The sequence below is a fragment of the Myxine glutinosa genome, chromosome 6, assembly GCF_964187855.1.
Source record: "Myxine glutinosa chromosome 6, kmMyxGlut1.1, whole genome shotgun sequence".
Classification (NCBI taxonomy): Eukaryota; Metazoa; Chordata; class Myxini; order Myxiniformes; family Myxinidae; genus Myxine; species Myxine glutinosa.
The window spans coordinates 96197039-96212438 of record NC_136266.1 but is presented as its reverse complement, the minus strand read 5'-3'; the positions used below and the strand labels follow the sequence as shown (position 1 = coordinate 96212438).

Below are 15400 nucleotides of genomic sequence, written 5' to 3'. Positions count from 1 at the left end.
CCACTTCCTCGTAATTCACCAAAAAGTGCTTACCTTCAACACAACAGCACGAGTGTGTTCAGGAAGTTCTGTTACTGTTGCCTGTCTCACTTCAGTCACCGTCTCACATGGAATGCTCAGTTTAGGATACCCAGCCTGCAAAGAGCACACATGACTCACATTCTCTCTCAACCTATGGTTATAAAGCAGGCCACGCCATGTCTTGGAAAAACCAAACATGTACCAGGCTGTGGATGATGTTTGATCAAACACCCAAAATGGAGGTAAATTTTTGAAAAATAAATAAATAAATAAAACAAGGACAAGGCACCTTTGCTGGTTCATGGAAGTCCAGACAGAAGGATTGTCCATTTCTGCGCAACGCAGCAATATGGCGCTGCCAGTATAGACGGCTGGGAGAACTCGCTTTGTCTGCTCTGGCCAAATTCACAGTGCTCTCGAACACCACACAATCTGCCTGCTAGAAACATAACATGTAAATCTCTTAAAAGCCATACATATTATTAGCTCACCTGGAACGAAGTTCAGGGGAGCTTATGCAATGGTGCGTTGTCAGTCCATCAGTCCGTCCTTCCGTCAGTCAGTCCGTAAACACTTGAAACGTCTTCTCTGAAACCGCTGATGGGATTGCGACCAAATTTGGCACAAATTATATTTGTCGTGTTGTGACTAAGGCTTGTTCACGGAATAAATAAATAAAAATCGGGGTCTAAGAGGGTTTAGAGGGGTCAAAGTGGATCCAGGTTTGACTCCCCAAAATAGGAAATTGCTTTTTCCTCTGAAACTACACACACTATTTCGATGAAACGTGACCACAACCTTCACCACCCGTGATGTACAAAGTATGTTCACGGCATTAAAAAAAAATCTGTCCCTTAAGGGGGGTGGGGGGTTCCCTCAAAATAGGTATTTGCTTTCTTTTCAGAAACTACAAACGCAATTTCGATGAAACTTCACCACAACCATGATGTACCAATGTTTCTTCAAGGCATTAGAAAAATTGGGGTATGAGGAGGTATATGGGGTTAGGGGAGGAGGGGTTGCCCTGCAAAATAGGTTTTGTTTTTTCTTTGTTTAAAGTCTTATGATTATGTTAGTATGATTCTACATGCTGCCCTGTCTTCCAGCAAGCATTGAAATTGATTTTAAATACACTTAGTTGGTGCAGTATACTGTTTATTCTACCAGGTGAGCACCAGGGGTATTGCCCCTATGTTTTTACTTTACCATAACCTGTCTCTGCATAACGATGATTTTTTTCTTGTTACGATGACAAGGAGCGCTTATTGTAGACCAAGTAAAAAAAAGAATTTCAATGCTGAAGTTTTGAATAAAAATATTGTCAACCCTGACACATCAGGAAGTGACATCAATTCCAGTCAAATAATTCTGGGTAAACCGAAGAAGGTGGCCAACATAATAATGTTTAGTGTGGAAAGAACCTGCATCATCAAGTTCCTTGTGAAGAAGAACATCAAACCAGGTTTAAGATAGAGGAGACTAACTGCACAATTTGGTGATCCACAGCTTTAACGTGGTGGTGTGTTTAAATAGTGAGAGGTTAAAAATAAAATTGCCGTTAAATGGTGAGCGATCTTGAGCATTCTCGCATGCAACCAATTGCCGTAAAAACATGTTCAACAACCAATTTGACACGTCAGATTACATGAAATTCAGAAAGATTTGGATGTCAGTGTTGGAATTGTGAAAACAATCATTCACTCTCACTTGAAATTCTGAAAGGTTAGTAGCCACCTTAACCATTCAGCCAACATCAGGCTTAATGCTGAAGGTGCTATAATATCAGTGGGACGAGTGCAAACATTGTAGCAAGGGAATACCTCGAGACAGGTGAAATGTCATCAACCTCTTTGTTCGGTTTGATTTTCTATAATAAAAAGTCCATGTCAACCTTGAACTAAACGTATAAACACGTTATCTGTCCGCTACATTGCTTACCTCTGCTCCAGGCAACATCGGCAGTTGCAGGTCTACCGAATGAGAGCGACCAGTGAGCTGCAGCTGCTCAAATCTGCGACTCCAAGAGTCAGAACTCGTTCGCTCTCCAATACTGCTAGCCCCATTCCCACCAGTGCCAGTCACTCCACTTCCCAGGGAATCGGAGGAACTTTTCCGACGAAGCAGGCCTCGCATGCTGCGACCCACATTGCGAAGCGAAAAACGCTTGAGTAACCTGTGTCCTTCTTGTCTACTTCGCACCACTGTTGTACCAGCTTTGGTTATCTCTGGTCTCACATCAAGCACATCATCAGTGCTGTGGGCTTTCGGGACAGTACGAGAACGGGGACAGAGATTGGTTAATCTGGCAAGTGGTGGCCTCTCTGCCACACATGTTGTGAAATCAGCTGAAACAGGACGAACAGTGCGTTCGTGCATCACTTTCCCAAAAGGAGCGTACATGTCCCACTCCAAAGTATGCATCCCTCCACTCCAGGGACTCATGTCGGACTCGACAGGGGCATTCGGTGATGCTACAGAGTTTCTACCAACATTGGCAAAGTCTTCATTGCCATCACTATTGTTGCGACATTGTAAGCTTCTGGCATGACCAAGTTCATGAGTGAAGTGCCGAAGGAAGGCCTGCGTAAATTGATTGGAAAGAGACAGCTGCGCTATTGGGCCAACAGGCTGTCCTTTCACACCAGGACCCTGCCTTGGCAGCTCTCTTTCAGCAAAATCACACACTTGTCGAGCAAAGTTGGAAGCAGCTGAGCGAGCATGCCTTTCACAGAATAGTCGCCACGCCACACTATCCCCCGCACTCCAGTTGGGCTTGTCATCACCTCCGGTTGGTTGGCGAGGAGGTGGTGAATAAAGGAGCTGGGCAGGTGGAGCAGGTTCAGGCCGCAAAGGTGTGGAGATGGGGTTAAAGGGTGGCGCAAGCGTTGCAGATGGTGGAGTCACTGGGCAGATGCGATTTGTGGTGTTTTCTTCCGGGCTGCCATTCATGGTTGCTTCTTGCACCATTGGGCACTGAATGTTAAAAAAAAAGAAGAAAAAAGAAGTCATAATTGATGTACAAAACACCACAGCATTTAAACTTCCATGTTCACAAAGCAATTTAATTAAGTTGCAGCATGATCAATTGGATCACGATAGTACAGAAAAGAAATGGAATGTAAACCAAAATGATTAAAACTTTTAAAACAATAATAACAAGAAGAAAAAGACATAAAATGTCATAGCCCCCGTGGTTTTAGTAATTTTGCTGTATGGAGTTAAAGACCGCCAGTCAGCCATCTTTGGTTGGATTACAAAACAAAATCTGCATATGTATACCTTCTTTTATTGCTTTTGTGCAAAATTTGAACAAAATCGGTGCATGTCAATAAATGGTTGATGACACCTTTAAGTAACAAAATGGCCGCCAGTCGGCCATCTTGGATCTGATCCCAAAAGAAAATGACATGCATATGTAACCCATAATTCATTATCTGTGTGCCAAGTTTGAACAAAAGTGGTCATACATCTCCGAGATATGGTTGTGGGATGCATGCACAGTGTCTTTCTCTTTCTCTTTCTCTCTCTGTGTTCATTTATCCCGTTGCTGGTTGGGCCCAACTGTTGCCCAACCAAATATTATGTCAAATTCTGCAAATTTTACAAAACTTTAAATCGAGAGATTTGGGATTTTTAGATGCTAAACATGAGTAAGAAAACGATTCAAAGGAATATGGTAAATTAGACTGCAACTTAGTCATATCTATGATAATGAGAGATGAATGAGAGATTTCAGCTCACGGAAGAGCGAGGTAATGGTAGAAAGGCAATGCAGCACCAACAATGACAAAGGGGTGCAAAATGCACATGCAACAAGCAAGGGAATGCACCCAACAGGAAGAAAGGAGAGGGAAGGAAACAGTCATCGCCCATATGCAGCACATGGTTGCGGGTTAGCATCAGTTCTCGCAGGGGCACGACTGTTGCTGATGGAGTGTGTGCCCCCGTTGGTCAGGGCAGTAAATTACCCCACGCATGCGAAGCAAAGCAAAAAGCGAGGTTACAAAATTGGTTCATATCTGTCCATCTGTCCATCTTGAAAGTTCATGATTGAGGAACAGCTTATTTAAATTGAATGTTATATTTTGAACACAAATCGGAACATGAATAGGAAGACAAGTTTGCTGTTTTACAGTATTTTACTTTGGCTCTGAATTTGTCCCAATCGTGCATGCTTAGAGAGTGAAAAATATATATTTTTGCTCCGTCTGCATGACTGGCAGTGAAAGAGAATTGAAAATCATTCCAAACAGGAAACTTATATTTTAAGGACGTTTATAATGGACACATAAGACAGGCACGAATAACTAATATAACATGTTGGATATAGGGTGATGTAATAAACGTTGGGTGAAACCTATAATTTATTTATTTATGAGCCTTTAAACCTTTACTCAAACTGAATTATATACTTGAACACAGTATAACTTAAATCACCTTCACAATACTTCCAAGAACCATGCTATATATCGATATATAGCATGAGAGAGCATGGCATGCAAGAGGATGCAGTATCGTGGTGAAGAAGAGGCTGCAGTTATTGCTTTGTATGATGCCAATTGACGTTGCGTTCTGCGGTGATCAATAAAGCCTCCATCTCCTAAACCGCAACGCAACATCATCTTATTACAGTGTACAAGACTGCTTCAGTAGCACTAAACTTCTGGATTTTTTTAAAACGATCTTTAAAATATTATTTTGTTAAGATTGAAGTATATACAAAGCAATGCATGGTGAATTGTGTTCTTTGAACTCTCCAGTTGCATATAGTAGTTACGTTTGCAGTCTTCCAAGCAAATGGGAGGCAGCCAAATGCAAAGGAGAAGCTTCCAAGGGCAGCATTAGATAACATTGCCACTGATGCCAATCATCTCATTGTCATGGCAGAGTCAATGATAATAATGAGCAATTTCTCAACCTTCTCAAGCGAAAAATCGGTGTCCAAAAGGCAGTGGGCATGAGAGGCCGGGGTAAGGCGGAAGTGAGGGATGGGTTGGGTGCATGAGCTTTGGAAGCAAACACAGAGTGAAAATATTCAGCCTCGTCTCAAGTGGACTCAGCTGTGAAGCTATTTGAGGTGATGGAGGGAGAGCAAACATCACAGTGACTTAACAAGGTGCCTCCAGGACTTTTAGGAAGGAGGCGGGTTCGAGAGTTCAGCCTCCACATTAGCCATACGGCATTTCCTGCATCACGCGAGGAGGGACACAATGGTTAGTTTTGATTTTTCTACGTTGCATGCGATTGTAAAATGTTATACTTGACGGAGATACTTTCCTACATTTTGATGTGCAGCACATGCAGGTGAAAACGTTTTGATCTTCAATTAATCGAAGAAAAAAAAAAATTACATATATTTGCTTTCTGTTATCATGGTCTTATAACACAATTATACATAATTATTGGGGGGAAATGCCAGGGGCATAAAAAGGCCCCTTTGTATGGTATGTGCCATGTGGCAAACTCTATAAAAGAAGGGACATTCCATAAGCTTGTAGAAAATGCCAAACAAAAGAAAACAAGGGACATTCAAAAAATATTGTGCATGCTGGACTACGCTTGTGTTCTCAGGAGGAACCACGGAGTAGTCAACGTGTGGCCCTGAATGGGTTTCTCGTCATCTCCCCTTCCTGTTCAGGCTGGAGTTCCCCAAGGCAGTGTTCTGGGCCCTGTGCTTTTTCTGGTCTTCATCAATGATCTCTCCGACTCTCTGGAAAATCCTCTCTATCTCTTTGCTGATGAATCTACTCTCTGCCGCTCCATTCCTCATCCCTCAGATCGGCAGTCTGCAGCCTCCTCACTCTCTGCAGACCTGGACGAAATCACAGACTGGGCAAACAAGTGGAACATGTCTTTCAATCCTGACAAATCTCACACTCTCACGATGTCTCTCCGAAAAGACCTACTGTACAACCCTCCCATCTACTTTCTCAACAATCCTCTCCAAGAAGGTCTGTTACTCAAGCTTTTGGGTCTCACTATCTGCCATGATCTTTCCTGGGAAAACCACATTTACAAGCTGGCCTCCAAAGCCAGTCGCCGACTGGGCATCCTCCGTCGTGCGAAGTCCTTCCTTGGCACACCTGAGCTCCTCACCACATACAAGGCTTTCATCCACAGCTCAATGGAATACTGTTCCCCCCTCTGGCCTGGTGCTCCTGCCTCACACCTAGCTCAGCTTTACGCTGCTGAAACCAAAGCTTTCAGAATCATTGGAATCTCCCACGATGAAGCTAACTCTGAGGGCCTTTCACTCACTCTCTCACCACAGGCAGGTTGGTGGTCTTTCTGTCTTCTACCGACTCCTCTCCAGCCTTGCTCCCCCAGCTCTTTTGTGCTCTGTCCCCCAAATATTCCTACAGGTCGCACAAGATCTGCCAGCAACCCTCATGGTTAAACTACCAAAATCAAGGCTCTCTGCTCACCTTCACTCTTTCATTCCTCTTTTCTCCCACCTCTGGAACAAACTCCCTCACTCTCTTCAATCCCACTCCTCCCTCCAGGTCTTTAAAACAGCTGTTCACCACCATCTCTTATCTTCCCCCATCCAAAACCTTGGTCTTTTCTACCCCCGTTAATTCACCCCAGGTCCACTTCTTTGAAATACAGACTTCTTTCCTGGAAGTCCTAGCAGTGTCCATGTGTTTTCTACCACTCCCACCCCCCCCCCCCCCCTTTCCCATGCCCCCTCTCCCCAAGCCCTCTCCCTCTCACAGATCTCTGTTCTCTGCTGTTGTACTTCCCTCTCTCTCCCCATCTACTCTCCCGCTCCCTTTATCTTATGTTTTATGTGTCAGTTTATTTTTATGTGATTAATGTTAGCTCTTACACGAGCCTCGATTTTGTACACACACACACACACACACACACACACACACACACACACACACACACACACACACACACACACACACACAAAATTACTCCTGAAAGATTCATATAAAGGGACACCAATTTGATTCAAACAGCTGCATGAAGAAGTAAATATATTTTATTTGCCAGATGTGGGGCACCCCTTTTTTATAAACCTTTCGAGTATTACTTGGTTCGTCCTCAGAACACAAGGGTAGTACAGCATGCACACGAGATTTTTTGAATGTCCCTTCTTTTCTATTGTTTGGCATTTTCTACAAGCTATGGAATGTCCCTTCTTTTCTATAGTTTGCCACATGGCACATAACATATAAAGGCGCCTTTTCTATGCCCCTGGCATTTTCCCCAAGAATTAAAATCAACAGCTGAGCAGATAAATTAAGTTTGCCTGCAAAGTGTAAAATTGGTTCTCGAGACAGATGGGGGAACCTCAAACATACAGTGCATTCAGAAAGTATTCAGACCCCTTCACTTTTTTCACATTTTGTTATGTTGCAGCCTTATGCTGAAATCGTTTTATAAATTCATTTTTTCCCTCATCAATCTACACTCAATACCCCATAATGACAAAGATAAAACAGGATTTTAGAAAGTTTTGCAAATTTATTTAAAAAGAAAAAACTGAAATATCACATTGACATAAGTATTCAGACCCTTTGCTATGACGCTTGAAATTTAGCTCAGGTGCCTCCCATTTCTCTTGATAATCTTTGAAATGTTTCGACACCTTGATTGGAGTCCACCTGTGGTAAATTCAATTTATTGGACATTATTTGGAAAGGCACACACCTGTCTATATAAGGTCTCACAACTGACAATGCATATCAGAGCAAAAACCAAGCCATGAGGTCGAAGGAACTGCCGGCAGAGCTCAGAGACAGGATTGTGTGGAGGCTCAGATCTGGGAAAGCCCACAAAAAAAAAAAATTCTGCTGCATTGAAGGTTCCCAAGAGCACAGTGGCCTCCGTAATTCTTAAATGGAAGAAGTTTGGAACAACCAGGACTCTTCCTAGAGCTGGCCGCTCGGCCAAACTGAGCAATCGGGGGAGAAGGGCCTTGGTAAGAGATGTGACCAAGAACCCGATGGTCACTCTGGCTGAGCTCCAGAGATCCTGTGTGGAGATGGGAGAAACTTACAGAAGGACAACCATCACTGTAACACTCTACCGATCTGGGCTTTATGGCAGAGTGGCCAGATGGAAGCCTCTCCTCAGTGAAAGACACTTATTGAAAGACACGGCCATATTGAAAATCGCAGTGCGCCCATTTTCGAAAGGAACCTTCCTCTACTCAACCCCACCACACACTGAAAAAATGGATTTAATCGGACAAGCGGTTCTCCTTGAAATTGACGGAAACCAAAAGTTGACGGACTCCCGGACGCCCGGACGATGCCCGTGATGACAATACCCCTTAGCCCAATTTGAGCTGGGGGGGTGAAAAGCACCTAAAGGACTCTCAGACTGTGAGAAACAATATTCTGTGGTCGGATGAAACCAAAATTGAACTGTTTGGCCTCAATTCTAAGTGTCATGTATGGAGGAAACCAGGCACCACTCATCACCTGCCCAATACCATCGCAACGGTGAAGCATGGTGGTGGCAGCATCATGCTGTGGGGGTGTTTTTCAGCAACAGGGACTGGGGGACTGGTCAGGGTTGAGGGACCAATGAACAGAGCAAAGTACAGAGATATCCTTAATGAAAACCTGAAACATAGCGCTCAGGACCTCAGACTGGGCCGAAGGTTCACCTTCCAACAGGACAATGACCCTAAGCACACAGCCAAGACAACACAGGAGTGGCTTAGGGACAACTCTGTGAAGGTCCTTGAGTGGCCCAGCCAGAGCCCCGACTTGAACCCAATCGAACATCTCTGGAGAGACCTGAAAATGGCTGTCCACCGACGGTCCCCATCCAACCTGACAGAGCTTGAGAGGATCTGCAGAGAAGAATGGCAGAAAATCCCCAAATCCAGGTGTGCAAAGCTTGTTGTGTCATACCCAAGAAGACTCGAGGCTGTAATCGCTGCCAAAGGTGCTTCAACTAAGTACTGAGTTAAGGGTCTGAATACTTATGTCAATGTGATATTTCAGTTTTTTCTTTTTAATAAATTTGCAAAACTTTCTAAAATCCTGTTTTCTCTTTGTCATTATGGGGTATTGAGTGTAGATTGATGAGGGAAAAAATGAATTTAAACTATTTCAGCATAAGGCTGCAACATAACAAAATGTGAAAAAAGTGAAGAGGTCTGAATACTTTCTGAATGCACTGTATAGCATTTATGCCAAGCACAGAATTTCATTGTAATGGGCGGTTTGTTTAATCTTTATTACTTCACACAACATTAACATCATTTTCTATCACGCAAAGGGTGGATGTATTTGGGCATAAAGGAATTTTACAAAGAAAGAAAGAAAATGGGATGGACTGCAGGACATCAACAAAGAAATATAATCAAGGCGTATGGCATGTACGTATGTAATGTACGTTACATCTACATATGGTAGAAGCAACCTTCATCCATTACATGGAATTCGTACATTCTCTCATTCTCTTTCAACATGGAAAGATTAAAGGTGTTTCCCCGACCGCTGTCCATGGTATGCCTGCAAATGTGGAGTCCTCGGCTTTGAGGGAACCCCATCTCCCCTCCCTCCAAGGTAATGATGCAAATGGTGCGTCATCGCTAACAACTGCGCTCCAGCCAATCGGAGCCAGGGATAGTGGTGACTGAGTCAACCAATGGGCGTTCAGAATACTAACGATGTCATGACTGATGAACCAATCGGTGTCGCCGTTACATAGACATGCTATAAATGCACCCTCACCTCTTCCGGTCTTTTGCTGTGAATGTGAATCGCCTTGAAGAGGGCAGCAGAAAAAGCTTTGCTGTTATTGTTATGTCGTGTGTGTATATATATATATACGTATACATATGTATATATATATATATATATATATATACAGGTATATATGGACACACATAAATACAGATATACAGGTATAGGTATATTTTGGACCAATTTTGTTCACACTTGGCACAAAGACAATACATGACAGTATAAATGTGTACATCATTTTGTTTTGCAATGCGATCAAAGATGGCCGTCGGGCAGCCATTTTCGTTGGACAAAAACCGATGTTGAACACGTCCGCAACCATTTCTCGGACATGCATTTGCCGAGGTTGTTCAAACTTGGCACTCAGATAATAAATGACTCGAAAATTTCTTTTCACATCATTTATCTTCGAGAACAGATCCAAGATGGCTGACTGGTGGCCATTTAGTTACTTAAATGGGTCTCCAACAATTTCTCGGACATGCTTGGTCCGATTTTATTCAAATTTCCCACAAAGACAATACATGAGTGTTCGTTCATATGCAGAAGATTTTCTTTTGTAATTCGACCAAAGATGGCTGAATGATGGCCTTTAACTCCGTCCAGCAAAATTACTAAAACCACGGCGGGGGTCATGACATTTTAAGTCTTTTTCTTCTTGTTTATATTATCTATCTATCTATCTATCTATCTATCTATCTGACACACACACACACACACACACACACACACACACACACACACACACACACACACACCTACACACCTCTGTCCAGTTTAAAATGTAAAGATTCAAGTATGAGCAAAAGCATACTAATGTGATGTTGTTGGCAAATACATATTGGAGTGGAATTAAAATCAGCCCATCGGTTCCTTTCCTGAGGAACAGCTATGCCACTGATGTGGTGCTCCTGTGCATTCGGGCAATGATGTGTAATTTGGCCAGAGTGCCGGTGATAGGTCGCCTACTCTTCTCAAAGGATACCATGTGATTTTTAACATCCACCAACTCATGCTAGCAGATGGGACGCCCAGTTCAACGTCCATCTGAGCAACAGCACACACGAGCGATGAGTTACCTGCCTGTGAAGAATCAGGACAACAGTTTACAGCTGGATCGGGATTCAAACCCAGGCTAGAGAGAGAGCTCAAAGGGGTGTGCGTGTACCTCCAGGCTATCCTGGCAGCCCACTGATGCTATAATAATACTTGGGAACAAATTCACATCATAAATTGTATTTTTAATGTCCAAAATCAATCCACTACTAAAACCTTAACCGCCAGATCACATAGAAAGCCTCCATACAACACCCCTAAACCTTTCCAGCCAAAATCCCAAGCCATTTGCTGTTTAGACAACCCTCTGCCACATTCCTTATGCCGGAATGTTCATTCCAAGAGCGGCATTTTCGATGCAACTGTCCTAATGCTACCCAATGGAGGGAAAGGGTATGGAAAAAATGGGAGGGGGAGGGTGGAAGAAGAGAGAAAAACAACGAAGAGAACAAAAAAGAAAATAAGAAAAACAAGAAGAAACGACAAAATGTCACGTCATAGCCTTCACCGTGGTTTTAGTAATTTTGCTGTAAGGAGTTAAAGGCTGTCAGTCGGCCATCTTTGGTTGGATGACAAAACCAAATCTGCATATGTATACTCCCATGTCTCGTCTTTGTACCAAGTTTGAAGAAAATCGGTCGATGCTTCTCCGAGAAATGGATGGGGATACGTTTAAGTAACAAAATGGCCGCCAGCCGGCCATCTTGAATCTAATCTCGAAAAAAAAAAATTGTGCATATTGAACAAAACTGGTAAATGCATTTCTGAGAAATGGTTGATGACGTGTTCAATATAGGGGTTTTATACAACTAAAATGGCCTCCAGCCTACCAGTTGGCCATCCTTGATCAGATCGCAAAATAAAGTGAGGTGTATGCCATCAGGTACTGTGCTTGTGCCAAATTTGAACAAAATCGGACCATACTCATGTCCAATAAATTGTTGGAGACACCATTAAGTAACAAAATGGCCGCCAGTCGGCCATGTTGAATCTGATCTCGAAAAAAAATGATGTGCATATTAAGCCATAATTCATTGTCTGTGCGCCAAGTTTGAACAACATCGGCAAATACTTATCTGAGAAATGGTTGACATGTTCAACATCGGTTTTTATATACCTGTTTTCAGGCATTATGTTATGAGGCATTATGTTTTCAGGTTATCCGTCCGTCCGCGATAGGTTTTCGTTACCGCGATAACTTGAACTGCGGACGGTATGTTAGTCAAATTTGGTGCAGGTGTGTACAATGAGGTAAAGATGAACTGATTAGATTTAGGGATCACGAGGTCAAAGGCCAAAGGTGAGAGGTCATGCTAGAGAAAATCCTGTTACCACGATAACTTGTGAACCAGTGATGGGATTCTGTCCAAATTTAGCACACTTATGTAGAATGATGTAAACATGAACAGATTAGATTTTGGGGTCAAGAGGTGAAAGTCTGTAATAGGTCTATAACTTGAGAACGGCTGAAGTGATCGAATTCAAACTTGGTACAGGTATGTATAATGATGTAAAGATCAAGTGATTAGGTTTTTGGGGCCAAGGTCAAAGGTCAAAGTCCATAATAGGTATATAACCTGAGAATGGCTGAAGTAATCTAATTCAAACTTGGTACAGGTATGCATATTGATGTAAAGGTTAACTGATTAGATTTTGGGGTCAAGAGGTCAAAGGTAAAAATCTGTAATAGGTCTATAACTTGAGAACGGCTAAAGGGATCCAATTCAAACTTGGTACAGATATGTATAATGATGTAAAGATTAACTGATTATATTTTGGGGTCAATATTTCAAAGGTCAGAGGTCATGTAAGATAAAAATGTGATAACTTGTGAACAGCTGAAGGGATTTAAATTAAAGCTTGGTGCACACATGCATAATGATATAAAGATTAACTGATAAAATTTTGGGGTCAAGAGGTCAAAGGTCAAAGTCTGTAATAGGTCTATAACTTGAGAACGGCTAAAAGAATCCAATTCAAACTTGGTGCAGATATGTACAAGGATGTAAAGATTAACCGAGTAGATTTTGGGGTGCTGAGGTCAAAGGTCATGTCAGGTAAAAATGTGATAATTCGAGAACAGCTGAATGGATTTAAAGCAAACTTGGTACAAGTATTAAAATAATGTGGGGGGAGGCATATCGGTCGACGTTGTGACGTCGAAGAGTGCCACTCTAGTTTACAACTAAAATGGCCGCCAGTCGGCCATCCTTGATTGCATCGTGAAACAAATTGATGCACATATGTATACCGTCATGTATTGTCTTTTTGCCAAGTATGAACAAAATCAGTCCATACATCTCCAAGATATGGTTGCAGACGCATGGACGGACGGACAATACCAAATCCATAAGCACCCGTTTTGGACCAAGTCCAGCGGGGGCTAATAAAGCAAAGGAAAATCGGAGGTAAAATGAAGAAAGAGGCTTGTATCTAATATAAACCAAGTTGATCAATCAAATTTACCATACATACATACATAAATACATACTCTTGAGTTTAGACAATGTTGGTATTTTAATAAGTAGATCCTGGGAAAAGGTGATGATGGGTGGTTTTCTTTGGCCTCCCAACAGTGAGTCAGGTTAGAAATTAGTAACAGGTTCAGGATGTCAGGGATAACTCGCCACCTTTTTGCAAAATACACTGGGATCTACAACATCCATCAACAACTATTACTGGTAGAAGAGTCCTCCGGCTGAACGTCATTCCGATAGACGTGGCACGCAACGATGCCTCGCCACGCATTCAAAACAACATGATGACGGTTTATAGCTGGGTCTAGATTCAAACCCAAAATAGACAGCTCAAAAGACGATTTTGAATACCTCCAAAGCCTTGCTCGTTGTTCAAAATGCTTGTCAATTCAACAATTATTGTTATCCATTTATAACCAACACATTTGTTTTACAAGGTGCTAACTCTGTTTTCAGCTGTTTTTGTTGCAAGAAAAACAACGAACCTTCTTGTCCATCATAAACATGGTAAACAAGTAAGCAGGTATGCTCGATTTATCATTTGACTTTGCCCTACCTGAGCTATTGCCTTTTTATTTAATTTATTTGCCAGCACTTCCCATACTATCAGGACTAAACATGCTTCAACAATAAAAAGCGGACTCTGAACAAAGAAATACACGATGTGCTCATTCATACTACCTCTCGTAAATGCTCGAATCGATCATAGAAAAACATTCTCTCGGAGGATATGCTTCACCATGCAGCACAATGTCGCAAACCCAATTTGGCAGAAATAAAACCATTGTATGTATATTTTTAAAGGGGCTGGAAAGAAAGCTGAGGAGTATGCACAGTGCACTCTCGCCTTTGAGCCGTCTCGCCAGGGTTTGAATCTTGCCCTGTGTTTCGCACACAGGGCAAGACATGAATATGTACATACATCATCCACCAGAGAGGTTAAGCCATACGGCAGCACTACTTGGTGTCGGATGTTGAAGAACCTGCGGTATTTTTCATGAAGATTAGGCGAGTTCCAGCAGCACCCTCGACAAATCACAAATCCTCGTTGAATTTCAGGCCCAGCCAGCCGGTACAAGAGAGAATTGATCCAGAATGCCTATCAGTCGAAGATGGGGATAATTAGGTCCATTAAAGAAGAATAAGAATAAGAATCACTGCTGGTATGAAAACCAGAATGCATATGCGTTTCAAAAAAAAGTGTTTTCCAATGTGGCGACACAAGAATGTTAAATAAACTCAATAGAAATCAAGCAAGTCTCAAGATCATATCAGGTCGTAAACTTCTTTAAAAAAGATACTTGATTACACCATGGCGCTGATACAACAATGAACAACATTCATCTTTGCAGTGATACCAAAACACTAAAGATTTAGCCATTTTGGTCGGGGCCATTTAGCCATTTGCTGTTACGTTTCTTCTACAGCCTAGCCCGAGAGAGTTATGGAGTGAATCTGCGATAGAAGATATCGATCATGTGCAGGGGATGGTGAGCGACAAACTCGATTCAGATTGGTGAGTTTAAATTTTCTTAAAGGAAGGATTTAGAACAATAACCCTATTCCAGAGAATTTTCAGCACAACCCAAGCTGCCTTGCAATCAGAATTATTGAGACTAATGTCAACACGACTGATCACTTTTTTATTTTGCGACCTTGGGGGGGGAGTTGTCCATAGTTCAGGACACTCATCAGAATAGTCATGGAAACAGAGACCAAAACATTATGATATTAATCTCACAAATTCCCCCAAAAATACAAAATCCTAGCAAGAAGGTGAAAAAAAAATTCAAGATGTATCCAAAAAAGAATCACAACAGACCACAGTGAAAAGACCAACGAGGTACTTAAAAGATGGCAGATGGCATAAGGTTTCTCCATAAAGCTGGGTATTTGTTACTCGCTAAACAACAGTAGGCAACTAAGCTAATCAGAAGGCCGCAGGTCTGTGGCACTCAACTCCACGAGCCACAAGAACTCTCCCTCTTCACTCCCCCCCCCCCCCCCCCCTCCACCCCACAAGACATTTTATAATTTAAAAGGAGCTAAATATTACATTCTAGAATCATTAACAATGGTATATAGAATTGAACATCACTACCATAAAGCATTTAAAATGACCATCCACAG

General features: G+C 42.3%; 1 protein-coding gene across 5 annotated transcripts in view; it reads right to left on the bottom strand.

Annotated features, from left to right (window-relative positions):
- LOC137430060 (SH2B adapter protein 3) overlaps positions 1–15400 on the bottom strand; it is a 98557-nt gene that overhangs the window by 14199 nt on the left and 68958 nt on the right. For 2 of the 5 annotated variants that reach the window (XM_068120571.2, XM_078780166.1), the window contains exons 2-4: positions 1960–2994; positions 311–460; positions 34–135 (exon numbers count right to left, since the gene is read on the bottom strand). In XM_068120571.2, the coding sequence (XP_067976672.2) occupies positions 34–135; positions 311–460; positions 1960–2988 (1281 nt within the window). In that variant the 5' untranslated portion in view covers positions 2989–2994. Of the gene's footprint in view, positions 1–33; positions 136–310; positions 461–1959; positions 2995–4458; positions 4618–5134; positions 5208–15400 lie in introns of those variants that run through there. The other 3 variants (XM_068120572.2, XM_068120569.2, XM_078780167.1) reach the window with 3 other exon arrangements.